We start from the raw sequence: 13,191 nt of genomic DNA, 5'->3' as shown, positions 1-13,191 counted from the left end.
GATTTTACGATTTGATATTTTTTTCAAAACTAAGTTTTTCTCTAAAACTAAGGTTTTCTCCTTTATTATCATATTATACTAATATTATAAACTAGCTTTTACCCGCGACTCCGTCCGCGCGGCATAAAAAATAGAAAACGGGGTAAAAATTATCCTATGTCCTTTTCCTGGTTCTAAGCTACCTGCCCACCAATTTTCAGTCAAATCGATTCAGCCGTCGTTCTTGAGTTATAAATAGTGTAACTAACACAACTTTCTTTTATATATATAAGATATAGAAGATGCTAATGTTAAAATAGATGAATTTTTGTTAGAAGGTATCTCCAGAACAGCTCAATGGATCTTGGTAAAATTATTAATTTATGTAGAATATAGTCTGGAAGATCACGTAGCACACTTATTAGGTTCTTCTTTAATTCCGCGCGGATAGAATCGCGGGCGACAGCTAGTTAATTATAAAGCTCTACAAAACGGCCGTGAACTCGTACACAAGCTACGCTAACCAATGAGTCATAGTTGGTATTTATTCTTTGATACACGTTCCACGTAAAATATTAGAAATTATAACATTATATTGTCTGTTTTATTTTTTTTGAAAGGAATGATTTTTTTGTTTGCAATAAATTCTGAAAATATTGAATTAAATTGTTATGAGAAAAAAAATGTTCATATTTTTTTTTAGGCGGAAATTTATTTTGTACAAAAATCTATGTTACAAGTGTTCAATCTGCTTTTGTTTGTTCTTTGATAAAAAGCGTCTCAATCTATACCGAATTTCCAATAAACCCAATAGACCATAGGTTCAAATTTTGTTTACAATTTTTACGATTAAATTGTAGATTTAATTTTTTATAATAATATACATTATTGAATTCAATCAATACAAATATTATAAAAAAGAAGGAAAGATTTGATTGTACGCTCTGTAACTACAGAACCGATTTGAAAATTTATTTTACTGTTGGGAAGCTACACTATCACCAGGTGCCATAGACTATATTTATTACTGTTTTTTTTTTAAATTCCGTGAGGACAAAGTCGCTTATTAATAATAAAATCTATTTAAAACAATACTAACTTTCGCCCGCGAATCTGTCCGCGTGGAATTAAAAAAATGATTAGTAACCTATGTGTTCTTCGACATCATGCTCTACCTCTATGTAGCCGTTCTTGAGATACCTTCAAACAAACATCCATCTATCCATCCAAACATTCGCATTTATATTAGTAAGATTGTTGTCTTTCTTTTCTTCTTTTTCCTTATGGGTAATTTTAAAGTTTTTCTTTTGTTGGTATAAAATTTGTCTGCAAAGATGTTTCGGCGGTGGAAACTCATGGTTAATTTAGAAAGTAAATGTTTAACAACAGCCTTGTCACTCTCCTGAGGGTAGTTCGTGATCCGTCTTCTTGAAAAAATGATACCAAAAAAATGTATAATACTTACAGTAGAATTTTTAGAAGATTCATTTTTTCTGTTAAGAATATGAATTGGTTGATGTGGAAAGTTAATTTGTTTTGTGTAGTTGGCAACATTACATGTTTGATTTTTATATAGTTTTTAGTGTAAGATTTGTTTCATAATGCACGCAATCCTGTACATCTCGTTACAACTAATATTCCGCCCTGCGGAACGACTCGTACGATGTTTTGGGGTGACAAGATATTTGAAACCTCAATACCTAATATTGCTTTGATTGATCGACTTCAATATAGATTGAAATCGATCTTCTCGTCAGTCAGTTTTACGCTAGATTTTCACCTCTTGATACTGTTTATGGGCAGGGGTGACTTGATGGGTACCATGGTTGTCAACCAACAATTAGCCGGGTCGACCGGTGCAATACCACGACCACACAGAAGACAGGCGTGAAGTGGAAGCTATTCCGCGTTTCGTCTGATGAGTGTGGTACCGGAGGCCTAATTTTAATCCTCTTTCCCTTCTCACCCTTTTATTACTAGGCAAGGATGGGAATGGGAAGTGGATTTGGCGGAAGAAGGGACACATAGGAAGGAAAAATGTAATCTTTCTGTGCGTCCCCTTCTTCGTTGATTAAAGGTAGGCAACGCATCTGCATTTGCGGATGTCTATGGGCAACAGCCGCCTCGCTATTGCGGCGAATCCAGGTGGCCGTTTGCTCGTTTGCCACCTTATGATATAAAAAAAAACTCGTTAACGCAGTCATTGTCTATTTCCGTAGTACTATCTCTCAGTAAAAGCATCGTGCAGTAAACAAATAATATATCCACATGTTATTTTTTATCTGTACACAAATATTGATAATTAAACAGCCAACACGTGTCACAGTATTGCATGCAACATGGCGGTTGTTGATGTATAGTGTTGCCAGATTATTCGTAATAAAAGTCCTTATAGTATGGGAATATGTAATTATTTTTCAGTAAATGGAACTGTTAAATATATCACTGCTCACCTGTTATTATTTTACTTTTATAAATGTTTTCGGACATCCAGATTCAGAAAATTGCCTTTATTTTTTAATGTTGCTTTGTTTCTAATTTATTCGAAAGATGACACGAACTTTATTTTGCATAAATGAAAGCTGCGATATTTTTTAATAGACCACTAAAATTATTTTATTTTCATTTTTTTAATATAATAATACAATTGATTTAATTTATTCTGGTATGCATTTTAACCTACATATACATTCAATGCAAAAACATGTTCTGTCTAAACTCGGAAACTTGAAAGTAAATAATGTGGCAAATAAAATTTACCAATTAATAAATAAAAAAAAACAATTGCAAGATGGAGCTGTTAATGTTGTTAAATGAGAAATGTTCGGATAGATGGCGCTATTTTCAGAAAACACCACCATGTCTACTACAAAAGTTGAAATTATCGATTGATCAATGTATTATTTACAGTTTTCAAAGATATACTTAAATATTTAAGAATTTTTGGTTTATGCTTCGGATATTTTTTTTGCCATTGAAAGCTAGTCAGCAAGTACAGTAGGTTTATTATATTTTTTTAATTATCCTAAGCTTACAAACAGAGAAAGTTTTTGTTAAGATGTAGTAGGCAGTGATAAAGAAAATGTATGTTAATTAATCTTCATTATTTTACTAAACTAAATATCTTCTTCTGTCCATTTTAAAGTTGGCAATGTATCAATACCTTGTTGAAGATGTCCATGGGCAGCGGTCACTTTATCTTTTAAAGAAAAAAGGTGGCCGTTTGCTAGTTTACCTCCTTATTTTATAAAAAAATATATTAGGCATACTAGATATACTGCAATATTCATAAACAGAAAAAGATTTTTTTCTTGCCCAATATGGTCTCCGTAATTACTTTACTGTTTAATTATTTTAACTATGTGGAAGGAAACTTTTCCAATACATAAGCAATACATTTTACAATTTGGATCTCATTTTATTGGGATGGATTTTAGGCATAAATCGGGGTTTCGAGCATATTTGTAATTTTATTTGTAGAAAATTAATATAAAAATGAAAACTAATTTGTGGATGCTAATTTACGCGACTGTAAGTAAATAAAGACTTGTTCTTTAAGTAGTATTTGAGGATAAATCAATATCTGCAATATCTTCCTACCTTTATGAAATGATTTAAAATATTTAAATCAGAAATTATACTTTCTGATGGCATTTGCATTTTTGGATGTCTTTTAAGATATTATGACTCAATTTTACTGTATTTCACTATAAAATACAATTTATAATTTATGATCTAAGTCCTTTATTTGTTTTTAATTAAATAAAATAAATTACTTACCCAAATATACCGGCACGAAAGTTGTTTAATTTTTTTTTTCTAAATTTTCAGTGACATTGACATCTGCGTTTAGTACTTGCTTCCAAATTGACTTTTAAATTATATCAATTCTCAAGGATGAGAAGGAAATAAAAATAATCTGATAATATAAAACTCCGTAAAATCATAACTTAGTTTAGATTATGATATTTAGAACTCAATTTCATTGAAAATTTTCGAGCAGTGCGCACTCAAACAACGCCGTGCATTATTTATATTTAATCTGTGATCCATCGATCAAATTAAAAACTCTTAAAAGGCTTAAAAGTAATGAACAAAACGTGTTTAGGCGAATTTATTTTGTTTGTTCTTTAACGTGTGCTATTAATATATAAATAACCGATCAATTACTAAATATAAGCAGCCTATTCTAAAAGTGTGGTGTTTAGAAAGTTAATTTTTCAAAATGGTAGTAGTTTCGCATTCATTTTCGGAACCGGAGGGTATTATTATGCAAACTCCTTCCACTAAATTACTTGTAAACGATCAAGAATTAGGAACTGCAACCTTATACATAACCCATCAGTAAGTCAATTATGAACACAGAGCACTCTGATCATTTAAAACATTATATAAACCTTTAAAAAATGATATTTGCATAATGCATTATTTGCGACAATTTTACAAACTGAAGTTGCGTCTTTTGTCCCGTAATTTATTTGTAAATATATTTCACAATTAGACTATAGCTAAATATAGTTTATCTCTAAAGATAATATCAAAATATTAACTGGAAGGTTGGTGATCCAAAAAATTATTACTTAGGTATAGCATAAGTTGGTGATCTAATTTATTGTTTAAATTTAAAAAAAAGCAATAAACCCGCCTCACTGTAGACCCCACGATACTCTGATGAATACAAATCGAATGACTCCTTTCCCATCAAAATTGGTTCCATTGTTTAGGCTCTAGAACCGTCATATTGGAATTTACAACTCTTGTCTCAGCTGGGTAAAAGTAATATTTTTCATGGGTACTACATGCAACTTGTTTATTATGATATCAGCGATACAGTCAAACCTGGATAAGAGAGAAACCTTCATCAGCATGAGTCATTGTCTAGTCCCAATGGACAACATCCATAAGTGAGAACCTTGGGTTAGAGAAAATCTTCTATGAGCTAGAACAATATTGCAGTCCCTTATACTCTTACTTATAACAGGTTTGACTGTATACATTAACTGTAATACTGTATTTAAGTATATTTTACTGAGATTTAATGTGATAATTCTTGTTTTAGTGATGTTGTATGGGGAGGTGGTGTAGGAAGCAATGGAGGTCCATCCCCCACAATCTCTCTGTTGTACCCAAACATCTCATTACATGCTATACAGAGGGAACCTACCCCAGCATTGTATATGGTGCTTAGCTATGAACTCAGGTGAGAAATATCTTAATGTTTAGATGGATGTTTGTTTGAAGGTATCTTCGGAGCGGCTTAATGGATCTTGATGATATTTGACACAAATGTAGAACATTGTCGGGAAGATCAAATAGACAGCCTATTTTATTACGTTATTTTTTAATTCCGCGCGGATGAAGTTGCGGGCGACAGCTATTAATACATAATTTTGTCTGGCATTTTTATCACACATGAATGTGTTGAAATTTAATTTGTTATGCTGATTAATGTAGGAAAACTAGGTGAAATTGTAATTTAGTCTTTTTTTTGAGCTTATTAACCATAGGCTGCATGGTAGCTGAAATTTGGCATAGATGTAGAACATAGTCAGGAAGAATACATAGGCTAACTTAGGTTTAATTAAATTCCAGGTTCACAGGTTCCTAAGTAGGGACATAAATGTAGCTATGTCTAATACATCTCAAATATAAAATTTCACTTATTTACTTTGGCTGACATTGACTGAGAAATAACAATAATTATACAATATAGACATGTTACAAGAAAGAACTTTCTTATTTTCGAGGGTTTTCATGACATTATTTTGTTACTTTTTAGTGCATTTTGATTGAGATTGTTTTTTTTATGAAGTCTGCTTTTTTCTTTTCCTATTTATAATGATTGAACTTTAGTGATTTCATCTAATTTAATGTTGTTTGTTTAGAAAGGATTGCTAAAAAATTAATAATCTATATATATAAAAGAAAGTTGTGTTAATTACACTATAACTCAAGATCGGTCGAACTGATTTAGCTGAAAATTGATGGGGAGGTAGCTTAGAACTAGGAGACGGACATAGGAACTTTTTTATCTTGTGTGCTTTTTTTCTATTCCGCGCGGACGAAGTCGCGGGTAAATGCTAGTTATTCTTAAATGGATTGTTTGTATTATTTTCAGACTACCAGAGCTGACGACACAGTCTGGTGAAGCTGGTGATGATGATGATGACTTTGATGTTGATGATCAACCTATCACACAGTTACGGTAAGTCATACTAATATTATAAATTCGAATATTAAGATGGACGGGTGGATGTTTGTTTGAAGGTATCTCTGAAATGGCAAAACGGATCTTGACGAAATTCGGCACAGATGTAGAACATAATCCGGAATAACACATAGGCTACTACGTTTATTTTTTAAATTCCGCGCGGACAGAGTTGCGGGCGATAGCTAGTATAAAGTGCAGTCATGATATATGATATTAATAGTTTGTTTCATGACTTAATATAGTATAGTATGTTTCATATATCCTGGTGGCTAACATTGAACTGTGTGCTGCATAAAGCATCTTATATATCCAGCTACATCTTAAAATTGTTTTCCGTGCATCAGTTCTTAGGTTGTTGCTAGCGGCTAAGATATTTGAAATATACTGCAAAAGATTTTTTTGTATTACAATGGTTTTTAGTTGAGTTGAACATTTTCAGTTTTACTGCTTCCCCCATTTGTTAATTAGTGACTGAGAGTCTCTATTTAGTATGAGACATACTACACTAAAGCCGGTTGCAGACTAAGCTATGCCAAGGCTAAACTAAGCTATACCAAGCAAGCTAGGCTAAGCTAGAAATAAATAGCATGCACACCAATAGCTAAGCCAAAAGCTCAGTCAGTGTTACGTAGTACAACAAAGAACACTGGACAGCACTGGCGAAGGATGTGCAAAGTGTGTGCAAAGTGTGTGTGGGGTAGCAAGAGAGGCTTAGCTTAGCTCGTGTAGCTGTGCATCGGCGTACACAACTAACTTAGCTTCGCATATTTTAGTTAGTTCGCATAGTTTTCGGTCTGCACACAAGTATGGAAAACTGCATCAGCTATGCAAGCTAAACTAACTTAGCTTAGCTCTTGGTCTGCAATCCGTATAACAATCCGATAATTACTTTATCATTTTTAATTTTACTTATATTCCAGGTTCATTCCACAAGATGAAGGTGATCTTCAGCAGATGTACTCTGCCATGAGTCAGGGTCAGGCTCTACATCCTGACCCTACCGATGAGGTTGATGATGATGATCCATATCTTGATGGAGAGGATTTTAATGAAGGTATACTAATGAGATGAAATATGCAAAGCTAATTTAATACATCAGGTACTGCATTTGAATTCAAAGCTAAATTTGCAAAAAAAGGGAACTATAACTTTCGTGAATGGCAGCCATTTTGCTATTTCATTTATTTTGCTTCTTATTTTATTACTTCTTATATTATAAATGCGAATGTTTGGATGAATGGATGGATGTTTGAAGGTATCTCCAACAGGCTGCATCGATCTCGCTGTAATTTAGCACAGATGTAAAACAGACATAGGTAGACATAGTCTGGAAGAACACATTTGCTATTTTAAGTTTTTTTTTTATTCCGCTGCGATCGGAGAAGTGGGTGACAGCTAGTGTAGATATAAACTAAAATCACAATGTAAAATGACACCTAAAGGTATAAAGTGTTGTGAAAAAAATTATTAACCGAATAAATTTAGCAATTTATTAGTTTGAGTGTAAACAAAATTATATTCTGTCTATGGTGAAATCATATCGATGGTATTGGAATGAAATATGTATCCTTTTTATTATTAAATAAAACTAAAATCTTAGGTGAGGAAGAATTTGAGGATGCAGAAGAGATTGAGGAGGCACCAGCTGAACGTATGAGACAACTCCGTCTCGAGAACTCTAATGGAGTACATTATCAAGGTAAAAATAATATTTAAAAAATATTTACCACAAGTTAGAAGTTTTTTTTTATATTTACCTATAAGGTGGAGGAAATAACGAAGTGACGCTACACATAGACAATATATCTGGATTGTCTACCTTTGATCAACAGAGAAGGGGATGAACAGAAAGATAACATTTCCCGTTCCTATGCGTCTCCTCCTACGTCAAATCCGCTTCCCCTTCTTATCTTATATGAAAAAAAAGGGACAGAGAAAACGTAGTATATTAGGCCTTTGGTAAATTATCCCATAAGTTGTTTTTTATTGACAGAAAAGGATATTTTCCTATACCCCTACCCTGGCAAATTCTTTTTCCTTATCCATTCTTATTAAGAGTGGCAGGGGTAGAGGGGTAGAAGAACCAAAGGAATTTATGCAGCGATGTCTAATTAAATAATTATTACTTTCAGACTGTGAAGATGCGGAGATTGGTGAGGAATAAATAATTCCATTACATTTACTTGTGTTTCTATTTTGTGTTATTTTTGTACGCTGGATGTTATTTCATTTTGAATTAATTTTTAGATATAAATACAACATATTGACAAAATATGTTAACTATGTAATATATAGAACATAATATGATTTTTCACATATATAATGTATGTTAAAGTAAACAGGTGTTTTATTTGTTAAAATATATTTTAATGGGAGATTTTGTGAAAGATTCGCTTAAAATAATTAAGACAGTCAAATTTTTAATAAAAGAGAGAAAGGGTTCAAGTTCAAGAGAGCGAAAGAAAGTTCGACTGAATTATTTAGAAAGGTCTAGATCAGTGTTTCCCAACTTGGATCCATGTCCCATTTTTCAGTATGAACATGACTATTGCCCACTTATAAATTTTGTTTAGAAATAAATTTCTCTCGAGGCCTAAATTAACAATGTTAGAGAAATAATTAAATACTACTTTTAGCTGACTAGATCAATTTCATATAATTTTTTTAAATACGAAAACATATATAAATAGTTTAAATGCAACGGATTTTTGTCTTTAATACGCTTTTATGTACTTTTTAGCACTGGCTATCATTGTAAGGATGTAGCCTTAAGTTTTTAAATCTCCGAATTGCCCCCCCTCTAAATACAAATGTCTCTCAGGTGGGGGAAACACTGGTCTAGAAGTTTCCATTCTCGAATACAATTTATCTCTTATTCCTTGTCAATTTTGTTGACAGACAGATATAATTATATATATATAAGTTTGAGTCTGTCATATGGCGTGTTTGTTTTTTAATTGATTGTGAATTATTTTGATTTTAAAAGATTTGTTTTAGTTTAAGATATTTTTCTTATTAATTCTGTATTATTATAAACGTGAAATTCCACTGCGGTACTTTTTACAAGATGTATCTTTTTTATTAAATAATTGGATAGTGTTTTTCACAAGTTTGTTGGCAATGAGAACACAGTAAATGTGGGCTTATTTTACCGCTTTTCTATGTCTCAATTCTAGTATTTATAAATGTGCTCTAGTTATTTAGTATTAGCTTATTCAGTAACCTCTAATAACGTAAAATAAAGTTATAAAAAACATTTTAAAAGTCTGAAGATTAACATTAAAAAAAAAGAGAAAATTTAATATTTAAATAAAATAAATTTTTATTCTTTAGTTATTTGAATAAATAAATCCAATGGAATTGATAAGAATAATAAATCCATATTTCGGATGAATTTAGATTTAAAATGTCAACACCATTTTGTCAATTTTACAGATAGAGACGGAATTTGAAATATTAATGTGTGTGAGCGAGACATTTACTCGAAGACTTAAAATTTTCTAGTTTATTATTAAATATTAGCTTGGAATATTTCTATTTCCCGCCAAAAATAAGCACAGATGCAAAAATAGCGCACATGTTTGTGTATTTTGTAAGTCGTAGAGCGATGTTGCTTTTTATATTAAGTACGTAAAACCAGTAATTGTTATTATATTCGGTAATAAAAAAATATTATAAATAATATTTTTGTTTCTTTTCGAAAACCATTTTTGTTTTAATGACTTCATTACGTCTTAGTTAGTCGATTTATAAAAGTCAGTGTACAAGGTCATTATATGTTTAAGTAGGTTTTATAAGTGTCGTTGGCTCAGGGGTTAAGCACTTGAATTATAAACTACTGGTCTTGGGTTCGAATCCCGCTATGTACCTTTTCGATTTACATATGTACATCTATCTGATGTTCTTATGGTGAAGGAAAAAGGTGATGCTGCACATATCTGTGAAGAAATTCAAAGATATGTGTGAAGTCAAAGTGCCCTTACTTAGGGTAGGCTCTGAGACCCTAAGTGGGGATGTACAGTGAGCTGATGAAGTAGGCTTTATATATATTCTGACAGAAGCCTCTTTAACTCGCCCCCGCATGTGACTGTATTTATTTAGTAAAATGACGGCTCTTGTCTAGTCCGTTTCTATATAATCAAAGGTAGTGAGGGAAGGGAAACATATAATGAAGGAAATAAGGAGAGTGCGGAAGGAGAAATAATAATCAAATATAATCTACCGCTTTTATTAGGAAAACACAATACATTATATTTCATTTTATTATAACAATTAAGAAACATAGCGTCGCGAGAAAGAGAACGTACATTTGTACTTTTTATAATAAACATGCACGAAAAAATTATATATAAAATAAAAAAAAACAGATATTTATTTATGTCCAACGAAATGATCTATAATCTAGATTGTCTATGCTCCCGAGTGTTTTTTTTTTGTTGCAATATGCAGCCATTCTCCGTCCGCGCTTTCAACTTAAAATTATTTATTTATTCTAGCAACCTCAGTTTTATTTATATTTTATTTTAAAGCTACTAAAGTAGCCGGAAAAGATACTATTGTACAGTTGGTAATCACATCGACTCGTTGAAGCGTTTTTAAATCGCTCGTTAGAATTTTCCGGCGTTTTAAAAACGCTCAGAAAACGCAACACTGTTTAGCATCAAATTTTATGCAAATAAAACTGTATTATGAAGAGAATTAAACTATTTGTACTTCTTTTTTTTTTAATTCTATTGCATTATTAATTTACATCAAAATACTAGTAAATGAAATCGTAAAAAATAAATGACAGGGAAAAGACATGTGTTGCAAAAAAATTTTTTTTCTTTTTAAGGCACCTTTGTCTTTACTTGGTTATATACAACTTAGTAACTTCATAAATGAGGGTTATATTTTGAAAAAATCAAAATTTCTAACTTGTAAAAAATATTGTTTTAATTGAATCAAGTTTTATTTACATAAAATCTTATGCAATAAAAATGATGCAGCCTAAAAAAAAAATCCCATAACATTTCCAAGTCGAGTGATTAACATTAATTTATTTAAATTATCCGAAGTTTGTATCAACACATCATGTTTGTATTTTTTAAATACCTTCAATATTTAAAAAAAATAAACTGAAAATATCTCTTAAACAGAATTTAAAAATAAAAAAAATAATTATATTAATTTATATTCCAGAAAATTATAAGATATATATGCCAATATATTCAAATACTTATCAGTCTCCGCATTCAAAATGCAAATGCATTATTGCCCTACTGAAAGGAGGGCAAAAATTAGATTCACAACGAAACAAACATGTCTCTTATTGTGATTTATATTTTAGTATTAAAGACTTGACCGATTTTTTTTTCTAGATTTAATTTATTATTAATTAAAAGTATTAAATAATAAAATCATATTTTGAAAATAAAATCAAGGAATATAATAATTATTTAAAAAAATACTTAATACACTTGTATTAAAACATTATGTTTTTTTGCAAAGAGAACGGTTTATAAACAAGTGTTTATACAATGGAAACAGAATGTAACACTTGTGTTCACAAACTTCGAATAAAAAATATACTATTTGTAGTAAATATTTTGATAGTCGGATAATAACCGGATAGTTTGAAGATTTAACCGTTTAGGGGTGAACAGTGTCTTAACTTGGAATTCAACTGCAGTGAACATAAGTCGAAATAATCTTACTAATATTATAAATGCGTATGTTTGGATGTTTGTATGGATGGATGTTTGTTTGAAGGTATCTACATAACGGCTCAACAGATTTTAATGAAATTTAGTATAGATGTAGAACATAGTCTGAAAGAACACATAGGCTATCTATAATCCTGGAAATGTGTCTGGTTTTTTCTTTTGAAAGATCAACAAATTTTATTGAAATTTAGTTCAGATATAGAACACAGTCTTGAATAATACTTGAAATTTTAGGTTTTTTTTTAAATAACAGACGAAGACGCGGATAAAAGCTAGTAATTTAAAATAAAGAATTTTTCATTATTATTTATGACTAGCTGTCGCCTTCGACTCCGTTCTTTCAGAATTAAAAATAACAGCCTATATGTTCTACATCTGTGCCAAATTTGTTCCAAGATCTGTTGAGTCATTCCGGAGATACCATCAAACATACATCCATCCATCCATCCATCCATACATTCGCATTTATAATATTAAAAAAATCTTTATGAATAGTGTCAAATTTCACATTTATAAATTTGTTACATAAAAAAGGGGTACAAAAGTTTCTCATCCTTTTTACTCTTTCTGACAAAAAAGAGACATTAGACAAGAAAACGGAATACAATCTCTGCAGTGAAACTCTACTGTTATTTTGTAACATCTTTTTATAACTATTTGTGCAAATAACAATAGATATGTTTTTAAAATGCACTTTATAAGACACTTTAAGTAAAAAACAATAAAATCGTTTTAAAAAAATAAACATTCATATGTGCTATCAAAAAAAGGGGGTAGGCAGAATGTTAATAAAAATACTAAAATCAAGTTTTTTTTAAATTAATTTAGCTTATAAAAAATAACGAAAAATAAGCTCCCAAAAAAAAAAAACAAATGAAAAAAACGTATTTACCAAATGCAACAATCGTCCAAATGAAATTCCTAAATTAGCAAAGTTAAAAGGTTGTAAATATTTTGCCTAACTTTAAGTCAACAGAGGAAAGGACAGAACAGATTCCTATAGTCACCTCCCCTGTCACTTTTAACTAAAAATGGCGACTATTACAATTTTTTTTTAATAGTCTCAAGTTATTTTAAGTCAATAGTACACTTATATTTTTATAACTATGACTTATATTAAGTTTATATACATTATGTATTATATATATATTTTAGAAAAAAATATACATTCTGCCTACACCCTTTTGATTTATGACATTTGATAACATTTCTAAACCCCAATATTTTGTAATGAGCTTTTTATATAACGGATATTACTCAGAGAGAAAAAAAAACTTTTTTTAAAATTTCAGTCAA

At 30.7% G+C, this 13,191-nt stretch overlaps 1 protein-coding gene across 1 annotated transcript; it reads left to right on the top strand.

Moving 5' to 3' along the window:
• Positions 1-4,079: 4,079 nt before the first annotated feature.
• Positions 4,080-8,431, top strand: LOC106707909 (methylosome subunit pICln). The gene is made up of 6 exons (XM_045684791.1): positions 4,080-4,323; positions 5,039-5,179; positions 6,098-6,184; positions 7,111-7,244; positions 7,791-7,889; positions 8,323-8,431. Exons 1-6 carry the CDS (start codon positions 4,205-4,207, stop codon positions 8,352-8,354), a joined length of 612 nt encoding a protein of 203 aa, XP_045540747.1. The 5' UTR covers positions 4,080-4,204; the 3' UTR covers positions 8,355-8,431.
• Positions 8,432-13,191: the final 4,760 nt, after the last annotated feature.

The sequence above is a fragment of the Papilio machaon genome, chromosome 27 (genome assembly GCF_912999745.1).
Source record: "Papilio machaon chromosome 27, ilPapMach1.1, whole genome shotgun sequence".
Lineage (NCBI taxonomy): Eukaryota > Metazoa > Arthropoda > Insecta > Lepidoptera > Papilionidae > Papilio > Papilio machaon.
This window is presented reverse-complemented; position numbering and strand designations above follow the sequence as displayed.

Excerpts from the sequence above, each read along its gene's own strand:
- LOC106707909 (XM_045684791.1), top strand. The coding sequence starts at position 4,205 with ATGGTAGTAGTTTCGCATTCATTTTCGGAACCGGAGGGTATTATTATG. Across the intron at positions 4,324-5,038 it reads ACCTTATACATAACCCATCA|TGATGTTGTATGGGGAGGTG; the intron begins GTAAGTCAATTA and ends TTCTTGTTTTAG. Across the intron at positions 7,890-8,322 it reads TAATGGAGTACATTATCAAG|ACTGTGAAGATGCGGAGATT; the intron begins GTAAAAATAATA and ends TATTACTTTCAG.